General features: G+C 37.0%; 1 protein-coding gene across 3 annotated transcripts in view; it reads left to right on the top strand.

The window, feature by feature from the left end:
* ME3 (malic enzyme 3) overlaps positions 1–14,804 on the top strand; it is a 439,608-nt gene that overhangs the window by 139,547 nt on the left and 285,257 nt on the right. For all 3 annotated transcript variants that reach the window (XM_053708640.1, XM_053708639.1, XM_053708641.1), the window contains exons 3-4: positions 9,506–9,639; positions 10,603–10,752. In XM_053708640.1, coding sequence (XP_053564615.1) covers positions 9,506–9,639; positions 10,603–10,752 — 284 coding nt within the window. The remainder of the gene's footprint in view (positions 1–9,505; positions 9,640–10,602; positions 10,753–14,804) is intronic.

The raw sequence follows: 14,804 nt of genomic DNA on the forward strand, positions 1-14,804 counted from the left end.
AACCCAAAGGCTCCTTTCAGAGCCATTTAGCTAATTTAATTTAATTTAAAGAGTATTTAACCCCTAGCTTGCCAGTGATTGCTATAAATCACTGGCATTAGCATAGCTGTACTTTTTTTTTAAAAAACCCAAAGGCCATTTAGTTAATTTAATTTAAAGAGTATTTAACCCCTAGCTTGCCAGTGATCGCTATAAATCACTGGCATTAGCATAGCTGTACTTTTTTGCTGTCTGTGCATTTTTTTAGGGGTTAATTTTTGTTGTTGTAATTTTTTAAAAACCCAAAGGCTCCTTTCAGAGCCATTTAGCTAATTTAATTTAAAGAGTATTTAACCCCTAGCTTGCCAGTGATCGCTATAAATCACTGGCATTAGCATAGCTGTACTTTTTTAAAAAAAAACCCAAAGGCCATTTAGTTAATTAATTAATTTTGGTTTTCTGTGACAGATACAAAAATGTCACAGAAAAGATATAGTGCTGAGGAGGCGTATGCCATCCTTGCGTCAGAGTCAGATGCCTCTATGTCTGACTCAGACCCCAATTTTGACCCTGCCATATGCTCAGATACATCATTAGATGCAGTCTCAACTGATAGTGATGTATCTGTGGCTGCTAGCCCCCCTGCCAGCCCCCCTGCTAGCCCCCCTGCCAGCCCCCCTGCTAGAAGGAGGCGTGTTGCTGCCATTGCCGCTGAAGAGTGGGTAACGCCTCATCTCCAGAGGCCAGATATCCCACCCTTCACAGCAAATGCTGGCATAAATATAGATGTGGCAGGTTTTAGCCCCCAACAGTTTCTGGAGGTGTTTCTGGGTGATGATGTATTGGGGAACATTGTCGCCCAAACTAATTTATATGCCCATCAGTACCGTGCTGCAAAGCCTGAAACATATTTGGCAAAGCAGCAATGGGCCCCCATCAATGTGCCAGAATTTAAAAAATTCTGGGCATTGACTATGCTGATGGGCATCATAAAGAAACCCTCCGTTCGCTCCTACTGGAGCAGTAGCCCCATCTGCTCTACCCCATTTTCTCCCAGAGTATGTCGAGGCAGAGATATGAAATGATTCTTCATTTCATGCACTTCAGCGACAACAGCCTGTGCCCCCCTAGGGAGCATCCCCAATTTGACAGGCTGTATAAAATCCGCCCCCTGATTACCCACTTTTCTGCCAGGTTTGCAGAGGCTTATACACCTGGAAGGAATATATGCGTTGATGAATCCCTGATGAAGTATAAGGGAAGGCTGGGATTCAAGCAGTATATTCCTTCCAAGCGCTCCAGGTATGGGGTAAAGGTGTATAAGCTCTGTGAGAGCGAGACTGGGTATACTCAGGCCTTCCGGGTGTATGAGGGAAAGGATAGCCACCTTGACCCTCCAGGTTGCCCAGAACATATGGGAACCACTGGCAAGATTGTCTGGGACCTGATATTACCCCTAATGAACAAAGGGTATCACTTGTACTTAGACAATTATTATACAAGTGTCCTTTTGTTCAAGCTACTGTATTGCTTTGATACAGTAGCTTGCGGTACTATTAAAAAGAACCGCAAAGGTTTCCCAGGACAACTTGTACGCACCCGGCTACGAAGGGGGGAGACCTCAGCTCTGCGCCAAGAGGAGCTGTTGGCACTTAAGTACAGAGACAAGAAGGATGTATACCTTCTTACCACCATCCACACAGAGAGGACGGTGGCGGTTTCTGTACGTGGCAGAGCTGAGATCATAAGGAAGCCAGTGTGCATCAAGTCTTATAACCGACATATGGGTGGGGTTGATCTGGCAGATCAGCTGCTGCAGCCCTACCTAATTATGCGGAAGACAAGGGCCTGGTACAAAAAGGTTGCAATTTACCTAATGCAGATTGCAACCCACAACGCTTTTTTGTTGTTCAAAAAAGCAAACCCCGGAATGAAACAGACTTTTTTACAATTTCAGCTCCAGATCATTTCGGGGATTTTGTACCATGATGCACCTGCTCCCCGGGCGGTGATGGGAGAGAGCAGAGTTGGGGCTACTCATTTTATTTTTAAAATCCCCCCTACTGCCGCAAAGCAGAGACCACAAAAAAAATGCAGAGTCTGTACCAAGAGGGGGCAGAGAAGGGACACTGTATATCACTGTCCTGATTGCCCTGGACAGCCTGGACTCTGCATTGGGGACTGCTTCAAGCGGTACCATACAATGGTCAATTTTTAAAAAATAAATACATTTGCTGTTATTTTTTTTTTGTTATGTTTACTGTTAAATTTTTTGTTGTTATTTTTTTACTTTTAATGTGCCAGATTTTTACATTTCACTAATATATTTTTTTTTCTAAAATGGGGCTGTTCTTTTTTTTTTTTTTACAAAAACCCCTGTCAAACCTATGCATGGGGGACATAGGTGTTCTCAAGGTGCCTTGCAGAAAACAACCTGTAGTATTTTTTTTGCACTAACTTACAACAGTCTCTCCTAAATCATAGTCAAAAAGCAATGTGTGTGTAAAAATGAAAATTGAAAAAATGCCACCATACACTTTCTCCAATTTTTTTAGCTAAAACAGTTACTTCAAATGCATCAAAGCACACCATATACAATACCTTGGGGTGTCAACATTTCAAAAATATGCACATTCATGGAAACAAATAAATTGGGGTATGTTAAAATACCCCCAAAAAGACAATAGGCAAAGAAAATATGTTAAATGTGAAAAAAAATCACAAACGCATGTTGGACATTTGGCATTACACCCCCCGAACAAGCCAAGAAACTTATGCATAGGTGGTATCACTGTACTTAGGAGATGTTGGTGAACACATATTGGGGTCTTCTTTGGCAGTAACACATAACAGGAGCTGAGAATTCATGTCTAAAGTACAATGTGTGTGAAAAATAACACACAAAAAATGACTGCCTAATAGTTTGACAAAGAATTAGTGCATGGAAAGTGTTAAAATACCAGCATTTGAAATACCCTAGGGTGTCTACTTTTCAAAAATATATGGTTTGATGGGGGTAAATTACATTGGCCGGCTTCAGAAATGTCCTACATAGGACATGGGTGCATGGGATGTGAAAATTCCAAGTTGAAAAACTGGAATGCGCCCCCTAAAAATAAGGCCTTTTAGCCCCCAGAGAACCCAACACACCTATACATGGGTGGTATCACTGTACTCAGGAGATGTTGTTGAATACATATTGAGGTTTTTTTTGGCAGTAACACATAACAGGGACTGAGAATATATGCCTAAAGTACAACGTGTGTGAAAAATAACACAAAAAAAATGACTACCCAAAAGTTTGACAAAGACTAGTGGTTGAAATAGTGCATGGAAAGTGTTAAAATACCAGCATTTGAAATACCCTAGGGTGTCTACTTTTCAAAAATATATGGTTTGATGGGGGTAATTTACATTGGCTGGCTTCAGAAATGTCCCAAATAGGACATGGGTGCATGATGACAGATGTGAAAATTCCAAGTTGAAAAACTGGAATGCGCCCCCTAAAATTAAGGCCTTTTAGCCCCCAGAAAACCCAACACACCTATACATGGGTGGTATCACTGTACTCAGGAGATGTTGTTGAATACATATTGAGGTTTTTTTTGGCAGTAACACATAACAGGGACTGAGAATATATGCCTAAAGTACAATGTGTGTGAAAAATAATGCAAAAAAATGACTACCTAAAAGTTTGACAAAGACTAGTGGTTGAATTAGTGCATGGAAAGTGTTAAAATACCAGCATTTGAAATACCCTAGGGTGTCTACTTTTCAAAAATATATGGTTTGATGGGGGTAATTTACATTGGCTGGCTTCAGAAATGTCCCAAATAGGACATGGGTGCATGATGACAGATGTGAAAATTCCAAGTTGAAAAACTGGAATGCGCCCCCTAAAATTAAGGCCTTTTAGCCCCCAGAGAACCTGACACACCTATACATGGGGGGTATCACTGTACTCAGGAGATGTTGTTGAATACATATTGAGGTTTTTTTTGGCAGTAACACATAACAGGGACTGAGAATATATGCCTAAAGTACAATGTGTGTGAAAAATAATGCAAAAAAATGACTACCTAAAAGTTTGACAAAGACTAGTGGTTGAATTAGTGCATGGAAAGTGTTAAAATACCAGCATTTGAAATACCCTAGGGTGTCTACTTTTCAAAAATATATGGTTTGATGGGGGTAATTTACATTGGCCGGCTTCAGAAATGTCCCAAATAGGACATGGGTGCATGATGACAGATGTGAAAATTCCAAGTTGAAAAACTGGAATGCGCCCCCTAAAATTAAGGCCTTTTAGCCCCCAGAGAACCCAACACACCTATACATGGGGGGTATCACTGTACTCAGAAGTTGTTGTTGAACACATATTGAGGTGTTTTTGGTCAGTAACATATAACAGGAACTGAGAATCCATGCCTAAAGTACAATGCGTGTGAAAAATAACACACCAAAATGACTACCCAAAAGTTTGACAAAGACTGGTGGTTGAATTAGTGCATGCAAAGTGTTAAAATACCAGCATTTGAAATACCCTAGGGTGTCTACTTTTTAAAAATATATGGTTTGATGGGGGTAATTTGCATTGTCCGGCTTCAGAAATGTCCCAAATAGGACATGGGTGCATGACGACAGATGTGAAAATTCCAAATTAAAAAACTGGAATGCGCCCCCTAAAAATAAGGCCTTTTAGCCCCCAGAGAACCCAACAGACCTATACATGGGTGGTATCACTGTACTCAGGAGATGCTGCTGAAGACATATTGGGGTGTTATTTGGCAGTAACCCTTAACGTTCTCAGTAAATGTATTCTTGAATTGCTATTTTGTCAAAAAATCACCACTTTTTTTTTTTTTTTCAAACTTTGGCATAGATTGGTGGTAAAATAGTTGCATGGAAAGAGTCAAAATACCCCATGTTTAATACCTTAGGTTGTGTTCTTTTAAAAAATATATATATGTGAAGGGTTAATCAGGGATTCCTGACAGATATCAGTGTTCCAATGTAACTATCGCTAATTTTTTTTAAAAAAATTTGGAAATAGCAAAGTGCTACTTGTACTTATTGCCCTATAACTTGCAAAAAAAGCAAAGAACATGTAAACATTGAGTATTTCTAAACTCAGGACAAAATTTAGAAACTATTTAGCATGGGAGTTTTTTGGTAGTTGTTGAAGTGTAGGAGATTTTGAGGGTCAAAGTTAGAAAAAGTGTGTTTTTTTTCAATTTTTTCCTCATATTTTATAAAAATTTTTATAGTAAATTATAAGATATGATGAAAATAATGGTATCTTTAGAAAGTCCATTTAATGGCGAGAAAAACGGTATATAATATGTGTGGGTACAGTAAATGAGTAAGAGGAAAATTACAGCTAAACACAAACACCGCAGAAATGTAAAAATAGCCTTGGTCCCAAACGGACATAAAATGGAAAAGTGTTGCGGTCATTAAGGGGTTAAAAATGTGTTTATTTGCAAATGGATGTGTGCCAATACCCCCTGTTTTGTGTAACTACTTAGTCACATGGGCAGCACTCCCAAAGTGTATATAAACTTTTTGTAAGGTGCGCTAAACCAAACTTTGTATTTGTATTTAAAAATAAAAAGGGGACTGGCCATCTTCCATTGGTTAAAGCACCCCACCCAAGCTCAGGTGTGCTTATGACAGTGTGTATATAAAGCCAGTGAGTCTCATTCTATTATGAAGAGAAAAGGCAGGAATAATTCAGCCCATTAAGGCAAAGGACTGTAGTGTTAGGACCAGTCTATATGGGGACACCTTGTAAATTGTTGGCGACTGGCTAAGCAGTATATGGCCATATTGTGTGACTAACATACCAATTTTATTTAAAAGAATAGATGTTTTTGCAGGCAATTTTTTGCAGCATTCAAAAATGTGTTGTGTATTTGCAAATGGATGTGCGCCAATACCCCCTGTTTTGTGTAACTACTTAGTCACATGGGCAGCACTCCCAAAGATGTGAACATAAAGGGTGCTAAACCAAACTTTGTGTATATATATATATATATATATATATATATATATATATATATATATATATATACACATACATACATACATATACATATTTAGACATGTATATGTATGTATCTCTATGTTAAAGCCCTTTCCAGTCCTTTTACACCTGAGACCTCATGTCTTTGAGCCATTATAAATTGGTGTCTCCTTTTTTGGCTTTGGCTTTTAAATCCATGATCTATGATAAATCCAGATTGATTTTTCACACTTGGGGGCCGAATTATCAATGTCTCTCCGACATAATCCGCTGTAGCGTATCATGTCCTACAGACATTGATGAATGCCAACAGAATACGCCAATCGGCCGCTAGCAGGGGTGCCAATCAGCCTGATCGTATAGGCGAGCCTTCGGCCCTTGATCAATCGGCCCCTTGGTGTTGATTATGTCATCATAGGAATTCAGACCTCCAGATTCATTAAAAGGACACTAAAGTCAAAATAAATGATTTCAGGATAGAACATGTAATCTAAAAAACTGTCCAATTTACTTACTTTATCAAAATGTACACAATCTTTTTATACGCACACTTTCTGAGGCACCAGCTCCTACTGAGTAAGATTCAAAGTATATATAGATATGCTCGGTGATTGGCTAATGGCTGTTGCATGATACGGGGGGAGTAAAATATAAGTGACTGAAATTTATTAGAAAAAAGTTAACTACAGGTACAAATTCCCAAATATAGAATTCTAAAATACAAACTTATTCTGAAATCCAAACTTTTTAATTAATAAGTTTTTAAAAAATAAAGTAATCAAAAATAACTATTTTTCCCTGCCTATAATTCCCAATATTCTCTGCCTGTGTCTTTGTTGTTTTTTGTGTTGTTTTTTTTTGTGTTCTAAAATGCAAATAACAGTTTATATTTACTTAAAACAACAAATATTATTTTTTTTATTACAGTACTGTAGTATCTTTCTGATTGTGCTATGTATACAAAAACTATAAAAATTATATAAAATTACCTTTATGTTACACATATAAGCTGTATTATGACATTAAAATATTGTCTAAAATGGCATAAGATATTTTTTTTTATACTTGGTTTCATCCCCTCAACCAGTCCCATTTTAAAAAGGCAAATATTCCAAAATCCAAACTATTCTGAAATTCAAAACTTTTTCATTCCCAAGCAGTTTGGATAAAGGGTTTTCTCCCTGTACTCATTTGAAATTCGGAGAAAGTGCTATTGCATTGTCTTTTTATTATTCATTAGTTGATTATGTAATTCTACTATATTCAATGATCCTTTAAGACTAGAATGGCCTCCCCAATCACAGTTGCTGCTGTATTATTATATGCAGCCTTTTCCTTCATCTCTCTATTCTATAGTAAGTGGCTGCTATTGTATAACATATGAATTAGTAAGACTGAAAAATCTTGAGAGGTTATAATAGTTTAAGTGAATGTAGGGGCCCATGTTTTATTGTGTGAATATAACTGTACTATTACCTCAGATTCTAAGGCATGAAGCTGTTACTAAACAGCTGAGGTCACATGACTATAGTAAAATGTGCAGTTCAGTGATTCTTGTTTCTTTTTGATATGTACCAATGCCAAAATGGTTTAGTTTCTATACCTCTTCCTACACAAATATACCATTTGGAAATATATTCTCCCTTAGATTATAATAAATCCACAATAAGTTAACTTGAGATATGGTATCTAGCTCAGGATTTTATTACTTCCTTCTATAAACTCAGGTAGTAAAGAATAGTGTCACAAAATTAGATATGCTGGGTATGTGCTTTCCAGCAATGTGGAAATTGTGATAAATGGTGAGCACAGATCAGTTTTTTTTTATTTTTTATTTTCCATATTAATTAATTTTTTTTGTTCTGTAGTGAAGGGGTTCCCCACATCCCCCATGTATGCGATCACTATATTTCTGTAGCATAGGGTCTCCCATCCCCAATATTTATTTTAGTAGCATGGGCCCCACCCCTACCTCTCAAACAAAGGAGCTTATTAACCAAACTATATAACTCCTTCCCCCATTCCTGCAACGCTTCTGTCTCCAAATGGCATCAATGAATGAAAGAATCTATTTTGTCAAGCAATCATTCTTTTTTCATCCGTTTTGCCCAATAATGTATTTGACTGTTTGTATATCAAACGACTCAACGCATCAGCGTGAATTCACATATCTACCTACAACCCAGGGGCGGAACTACAATTGCTACAGCAGGTGCAGTGGCCCCAGGGCCCAAGTGCTGAAGGCGGCCATAGCATCCAGTCTGTACATAGGTGTGTGCAGAATGTGTGTAATCCTTATGCAGGGGAACGTTTTATAAGTGCAATTTACAGGTCACTCTTTTCCTGCCTATCTATCTCAAAATCATTATACAGAGTAGCATTTATATTATTACTATTACTACTGAGTTACCTTTGTGGGCAGACAATACAAATTTTGCACCAGGGTCTTCTTTTGGGTAGGTCCACTACTGCTGCAACTGACATATTAAATTGATGATCATTAGCACCTGTTCGATATAATTGTTTAACCCTTTCGTGACCGGGTTATAAAGTCTACAACAACGCTCCGATGTAGACAAATTGAAATCACGTGATCATGCAAATGATTGCGAGATTTCAATTATGGGATCGGGTCTGGGGGCGTCTCTATGACGCTAGGAACGCCCTCCAGACCGCGATCAAATCCTGCAAGCGCAGTAGGCTTAAGGACAGCCGTTGGCTGTGACATTGTATTCCGTCATAACGGCTTTAAATCCCAGTGCGATTGTGACGGAATACAACGGCATAACGGCGGGAAAAGGTTAATCATGCACCTGTCCATATGCCTACAAAATCCCTGACTTTGCGCAAGTGCACCTAGGATAACAACACATTGATTTGATTTGATTTAGATTTGTCTTCTTTTCACTCACTTTGCATTTTGTTAATTGATAAAAATAAACCATTAACATTTCTAGTTTTGAAACCCTTCTTACTTTACAGCATTTTTTTCACACCTGCCTTAAAGGGACATAAAACAAGTTGTGATAGAGACAAAATATAATAATATGTACTTTAATTACTTTACCTGCAAATTTATACTGCAGTGCCTCGCCATTAACCCTTTCTTTTAAGCTTTCGAATAGAACAGCTCTAACTCCCCCCACACAATTCCTTCTAGGGCTGTATCTATATCCACCTTTGATTTGGTAGAATGCAAGACTTTAACGCTCATTATCTGCTGGAGCATGCTGCTGTGAACTCAGTTGAAATATGATGCCTGTGTTTCTGATGCTAAAGACTAATAAAGGGGGGTGGATCAGACTACTCCAGAGAGCATGGCTATGTAACAAATTTTGCTTATTTTTGCCAGCAATTTTTTAACTTTTTTTATGCAAACTATTTTTACTTAATTAGCCTTTTTTTAAGATATACACAGATCTCAACATGTTTTATGGCACTTTAAACTTTTACACAGTATTAGGTAACATTGATTTCATATATTTAATCGTTATTTTACAGGGAATGGCTTTTACGCTTGAAGAAAGACTTCAGCTTGGTATACACGGTCTCCTTCCTCCCTGCTTCCTGAGCCAAGATGTCCAAGTTCTCCGTGTCATGAAAAGCTATGAAACAAAGTCCAATGACCTAGACAAGTATGTAATAGAATATGTCAACTCTGTCCATATTATCAAGTGCCACTTAAGAGATGGCTAAGACACAGTTGGCACTATTACAATGTTTATTTGTAATGTGTCAACAAATTACACATCAGTATTGAAAAAGACGAGTCTGAGGGCCTGATAATCAAACACTCACTGGCATGGAGAGAACTCACACAAATTCTTTGGGATTTTTTTTAATTGTAATATAGGATCCTCACATACAGAAGATAACATTTATTTGATTTTTTTTTAATTCTTTGAGGGACCTCATCAACTTTTTTTTATAAGTAGTAGATATTTGTAAAACAGTTTCATTATTATTTGCTTTCATCAAAAATACAATAAATGAGCAGTCCCTTTAATGAGTCAAGAAACTAGCAAATGCATACAACATAAAGGTGTCATTGGTTTGTTCATGCCGTTAAAGCAGAAGTTGGAAAAGCTTGAAATGCACACTATTCAATAACTGTCCAGCAATATCCATTTCAGTTATTTGATTCCTGTGTCAGTCAATAAGTATGTGAGCTTCACTTTTGTTCTTGATTCAGTCCTGACACTCTTAAAAGAAAGAATATCTACCTGATCCTCTGATGCCTTGTAGACTGTTCCCTTAGCATTTCCCATTAACAAACAAATTCTGAATGACCCTGTTAGCAAATACTGGACAACTGGACAAAATGAAAAAAAATTTAATGGCAAATTATTTGTGCAAAACAATGTTTTTGTCTGTTCAAATTTTTAATAGGTAGAACCACTTATGGTGGGATTCACCTGGGAAAACTTAACATTATACTCACACTTTTGCTAAAGATGACTCCTGAAAATAAAATTGGATTATAATCACATGTTACATTTTGAATCTAATCGTCTATTCTACTCAAATTTACATTATTTTCTGATGTCATTTTCTCTTCCAAACATCACTAATAGTGCTTCATTCTTTTCTTTCTTTAGATACATAATCTTAATGACTTTACAAGACCGTAATGAAAAGCTGTTCTATCGGGTTCTTACTTCTGATATTGAGAGGTTTATGCCGATCGTTTACACCCCTACGGTAGGCTTGGCTTGTCAACAGTATGGTCTTGCCTTCAGAAGACCACGGTGAGCATAATTCACTTTATTAAATATTGTTTTATTAACAAAAGTCTTAATACTAAAAAGCTAGAAACAACTGAATGTGAAAGTATATTCAAATACAGCAAACCATTGAATTGCTTAAAGGGATAGGAAAGTCCGATAGAGCATGTAATTTTAAGACACTTTTAAATTCACTTCTATTTTCAAATGTACACATATCCTACATTAGTGGAAGCTAGCTGCTGATTGGTGCCTGCACACATTTGTCTCTTGTGATTGGTTAAATTGCTTTGTCATTGCTTTTTGGTAATTAGAAGGCCGCTAATTGCAGCTTCGCACCACACTTCTATTATTTCCAGCAGTGAATGGGTTAATTGGGTAGCTTGTAAGGTTAATTTTAGCTTGTAGAGTAGATATTACCCTCACACCTGACACCTTCCACCCCCTGATCCCCTACGTGATCCCTCTCAATTATCTCTCTTCCCTCCCTTACCCCCCACTGGTCACCCCCATCTTACGTACTGGCAGACAGTCTGCCAATATGAAGATTTAAGGCATTTTTTTTTATATTATTATTTTGTTTATTTTTTTTCTATTTGCTGCAGTGTAGGATCCCCCCTTACCCTCCAACCTCTCTGATCTCTCCCAAACAGCTCTATAACCCCGCCCCCTTTATCTAGTGTACGCCATCTTAAGTACTGGCAGCTGTCTGCCAGTACCTATAAAACAATTTTTTAAATATTTTTAATATTTTTTTAAACAATTTTGTGTAGTGTAGTGGTCCTCCCACCTCCCCTCCCACGATCGTTAGTTAGGGATCCACCACCCCACCTTTTTTCTGTAGTGTAGCTCCCCATCAGTCCATCTCCCCACTGGCTCTTTGGGCAGCTGCTGCATTATGTAAAATGTGGATGCACTGAGAATATCTAGCTATGCTTCACATGCACGTGCAGAGAAAACATTCTAGCACTAAACCAGTAGTAACTTTTACTAGAAACATTTTTGCCAACACATGTATATTGTAAATATGTTTCTATCTAAATATGCAATTACATTTTTACCAGAATGTCCATTTAAAGTGAAGTAAACTTGGGCGTACTCGCTCAAGTCATAGGATAGAATTAAAAAAATTATTAAGACTTTCATTCATCAAATAGGTAATATATCCAGATCTTCTAAGATTTTTAGCTTTTAATACTGTAACGATTCGTCATCTGTCAATCAGTTAAGAACTATGGCGGGCGGAGGAACGGTGCTTATTGATCCGGCTATATTACCAAGTTGATGAATGAAAGTCTCACTAATTTTTTTAATTCTATCCTATGACTTGGCGAGTACGCTGAAGTTTACATTCACTTTAAGGAACTTTATGTCACCTATGTGTTTTATGTTTCCCACTTTTTAAAGTGTAATGGGTAAAAAGAACAGAAGAAAGCACTAAATGTCATGAATTTATACATAAGCATTGTTATCTTACTTTAAACTGTTATTGCCATTTTAAGTTATTTAAATAAACTCTGTAATATTTTTGATTGTTTTCCATGGACTCTACACTCCACCCTTCTGATTTCCTTCAGCTAAACATTATCTTTCATCTAGAGCTCACATTGTGTCAATACTTTTTATAAGTGAGATATATATTATTTTAACCTGGGATTATCTTAATTAACCCTTGTTATCCTTCCAGTTCCTCCTAGTGTAAAAATCAAGGTGTGGTAAAACTATTTCTTAAAAAAAGGAAACATATGCCGGCCTGGACTTCCTTAAGTATCAATAACTCATATTTAACACAATATAATTACATTCAGGTTAGGTTAAATAAATATAGTTATAGTTAATTTAACATTGTTGTACTTTTAAATATTACTATAGAACAGTATAATAACGCAAAGATCATTTTAAAAATAGTGCTATAAAAAGGATATAAATTCTAAAAAAATTAAAGAAAATGTCCTTTTAAGCTAAAATCAAGGCACAAATATCTGTTTTTACACAGAAATACACAAAGAAGACCTTCTGTATTTAAATATAGCTTTAAAAAAAACAATTTTATATCACAATCTCATACTGTTTAACATCCTGTTAACTTGGCATGTACGATAGATATTTCAAAGCCATATTATGTTCTACAAATGTAAGTGATATCATTTAAACCAATGGTCTCAAAGTATCGGCCCCAGGGGCCAAATGTTTCCCTTAAAATAGTTTAATCTGGCCCTTCCTTGTATATTGGGTAAATTAATAATTTGGCCTCATCATTTTTTTGTGGTTCGGATAAATGCCCCTTTTTATTCAGTTCAAGAATGATCACTTCACTTGGCACTCGCAAGAAAAATATATACAACTGTGTGTGTCTATTGAGGACTACAACTCCCATAATGCACTACTACTAGGGTAAATGTCACTTCCAGTTTCTAGTATATCCTGTTCCAGAGCACTCATTCTTTTCAAGTGGCCCCCATGGGAGAAAAACACTTTGCCTATGGCCCCCAGAAATAATGAGCTTTATACCTGGTAAACAATAGCAAAGCATATGGACCTATGATTCAGATAGAGAATAACATTTTAAAGATGTTTACAATTTACATCTATTGTCAAATTTGCTTTGTTTCTCTTGCTATTCTTTGTTGAAGAGATATCTAGATAGGTAGTGTACACATGAAATAGTGCTGCCATCTAGTGCTCCTGCTTATGTATAACATTGTTATAAAACTGCTGCCATCTAGTGCTCCTGCTTATGTATAACATTGTTATAAAACTGCTGCCATCTAGTGCTCCTGCTAATGTATAACATTGTTATAAAACTGCTGCCATCTAGTGCTCCTGCTTATGTATAACATTGTTATAAAACTGCTGCCATCTAGTGCTCCTGCTAATGTATAACACTGTTATAAAACTGCTGCCATCTAGTGCTCCTGCTAATGTATAACACTGTTATAAAACTGCTGCCATCTAGTGCTCCTGCTTATGTATAACATTGTTATAAAACTGCTGCCATCTAGTGCTCCTGCTTATGTATAACACTGTTATAAAACTGCTGCCATCTAGTGCTCCTGCTTATGTATAACATTGTTATAAAACTGCTGCCATCTAGTGCTCCTGCTAATGTATAACACTGTTATAAAACTGCTGCCATCTAGTGCTCCTGCTTATGTATAACATTGTTATAAAACTGCTGCCATCTAGTGCTCCTGCTAATGTATAACATTGTTATAAATCTGCTGCCATCTAGTGCTCCTGCTAATGTATAACATTGTTATAAAACTGCTGCCATCTAGTGCTCCTGCTAATGTATAACACTGTTATAAAACTGCTGCCATCTATTGCTCCTGCTTATGTATAACATTGTTATAAAACTGCTGCCATCTAGTGCTCCTGCTAATGTATAACATTGTTATAAATCTGCTGCCATCTAGTGCTCCTGCTAATGTATAACATTGTTATAAAACTGCTGCCATCTAGTGCTCCTGCTTATGTATAACATTGTTATAAAACTGCTGCCATCTAGTGCTCCTGCTAATGTATAACACTGTTATAAAACTGCTGCCATCTAGTGCTCCTGCTTATGTATAACATTGTTATAAAACTGCTGCCATCTAGTGCTCCTGCTAATGTATAACACTGTTATAAAACTGCTGCCATCTAGTGCTCCTGCTTATGTATAACATTGTTATAAAACTGCTGCCATCTAGTGCTCCTGCTAATGTATAACACTGTTATAAAACTGCTGCCATCTAGTGCTCCTGCTTATGTATAACATTGTTATAAAACTGCTGCCATCTAGTGCTCCTGCTTATGTATAACACTGTTATAAAACTGCTGCCATCTAGTGCCCCTGCTAATGTATAACATTGTTTATAAAACTGCTGCCATCTAGTGCTCCTGCTAATGTATAACACTGTTATAAAACTGCTGCCATCTAGTGCTTCTGCTTATGTATAACATTGTTATAAAACTGCTGCCATCTAGTGCTCCTGCTAATGTATAACATTGTTATAAAACTGCTGCCATCTAGTGCTCCTGCTAATGTATAACACTGTTATAAAACTGCTGCCATCTAGTGCTCCTGCTAATGT

This window comes from Bombina bombina, chromosome 3, assembly GCF_027579735.1.
Source record: "Bombina bombina isolate aBomBom1 chromosome 3, aBomBom1.pri, whole genome shotgun sequence".
Taxonomy (NCBI): domain Eukaryota; kingdom Metazoa; phylum Chordata; class Amphibia; order Anura; family Bombinatoridae; genus Bombina; species Bombina bombina.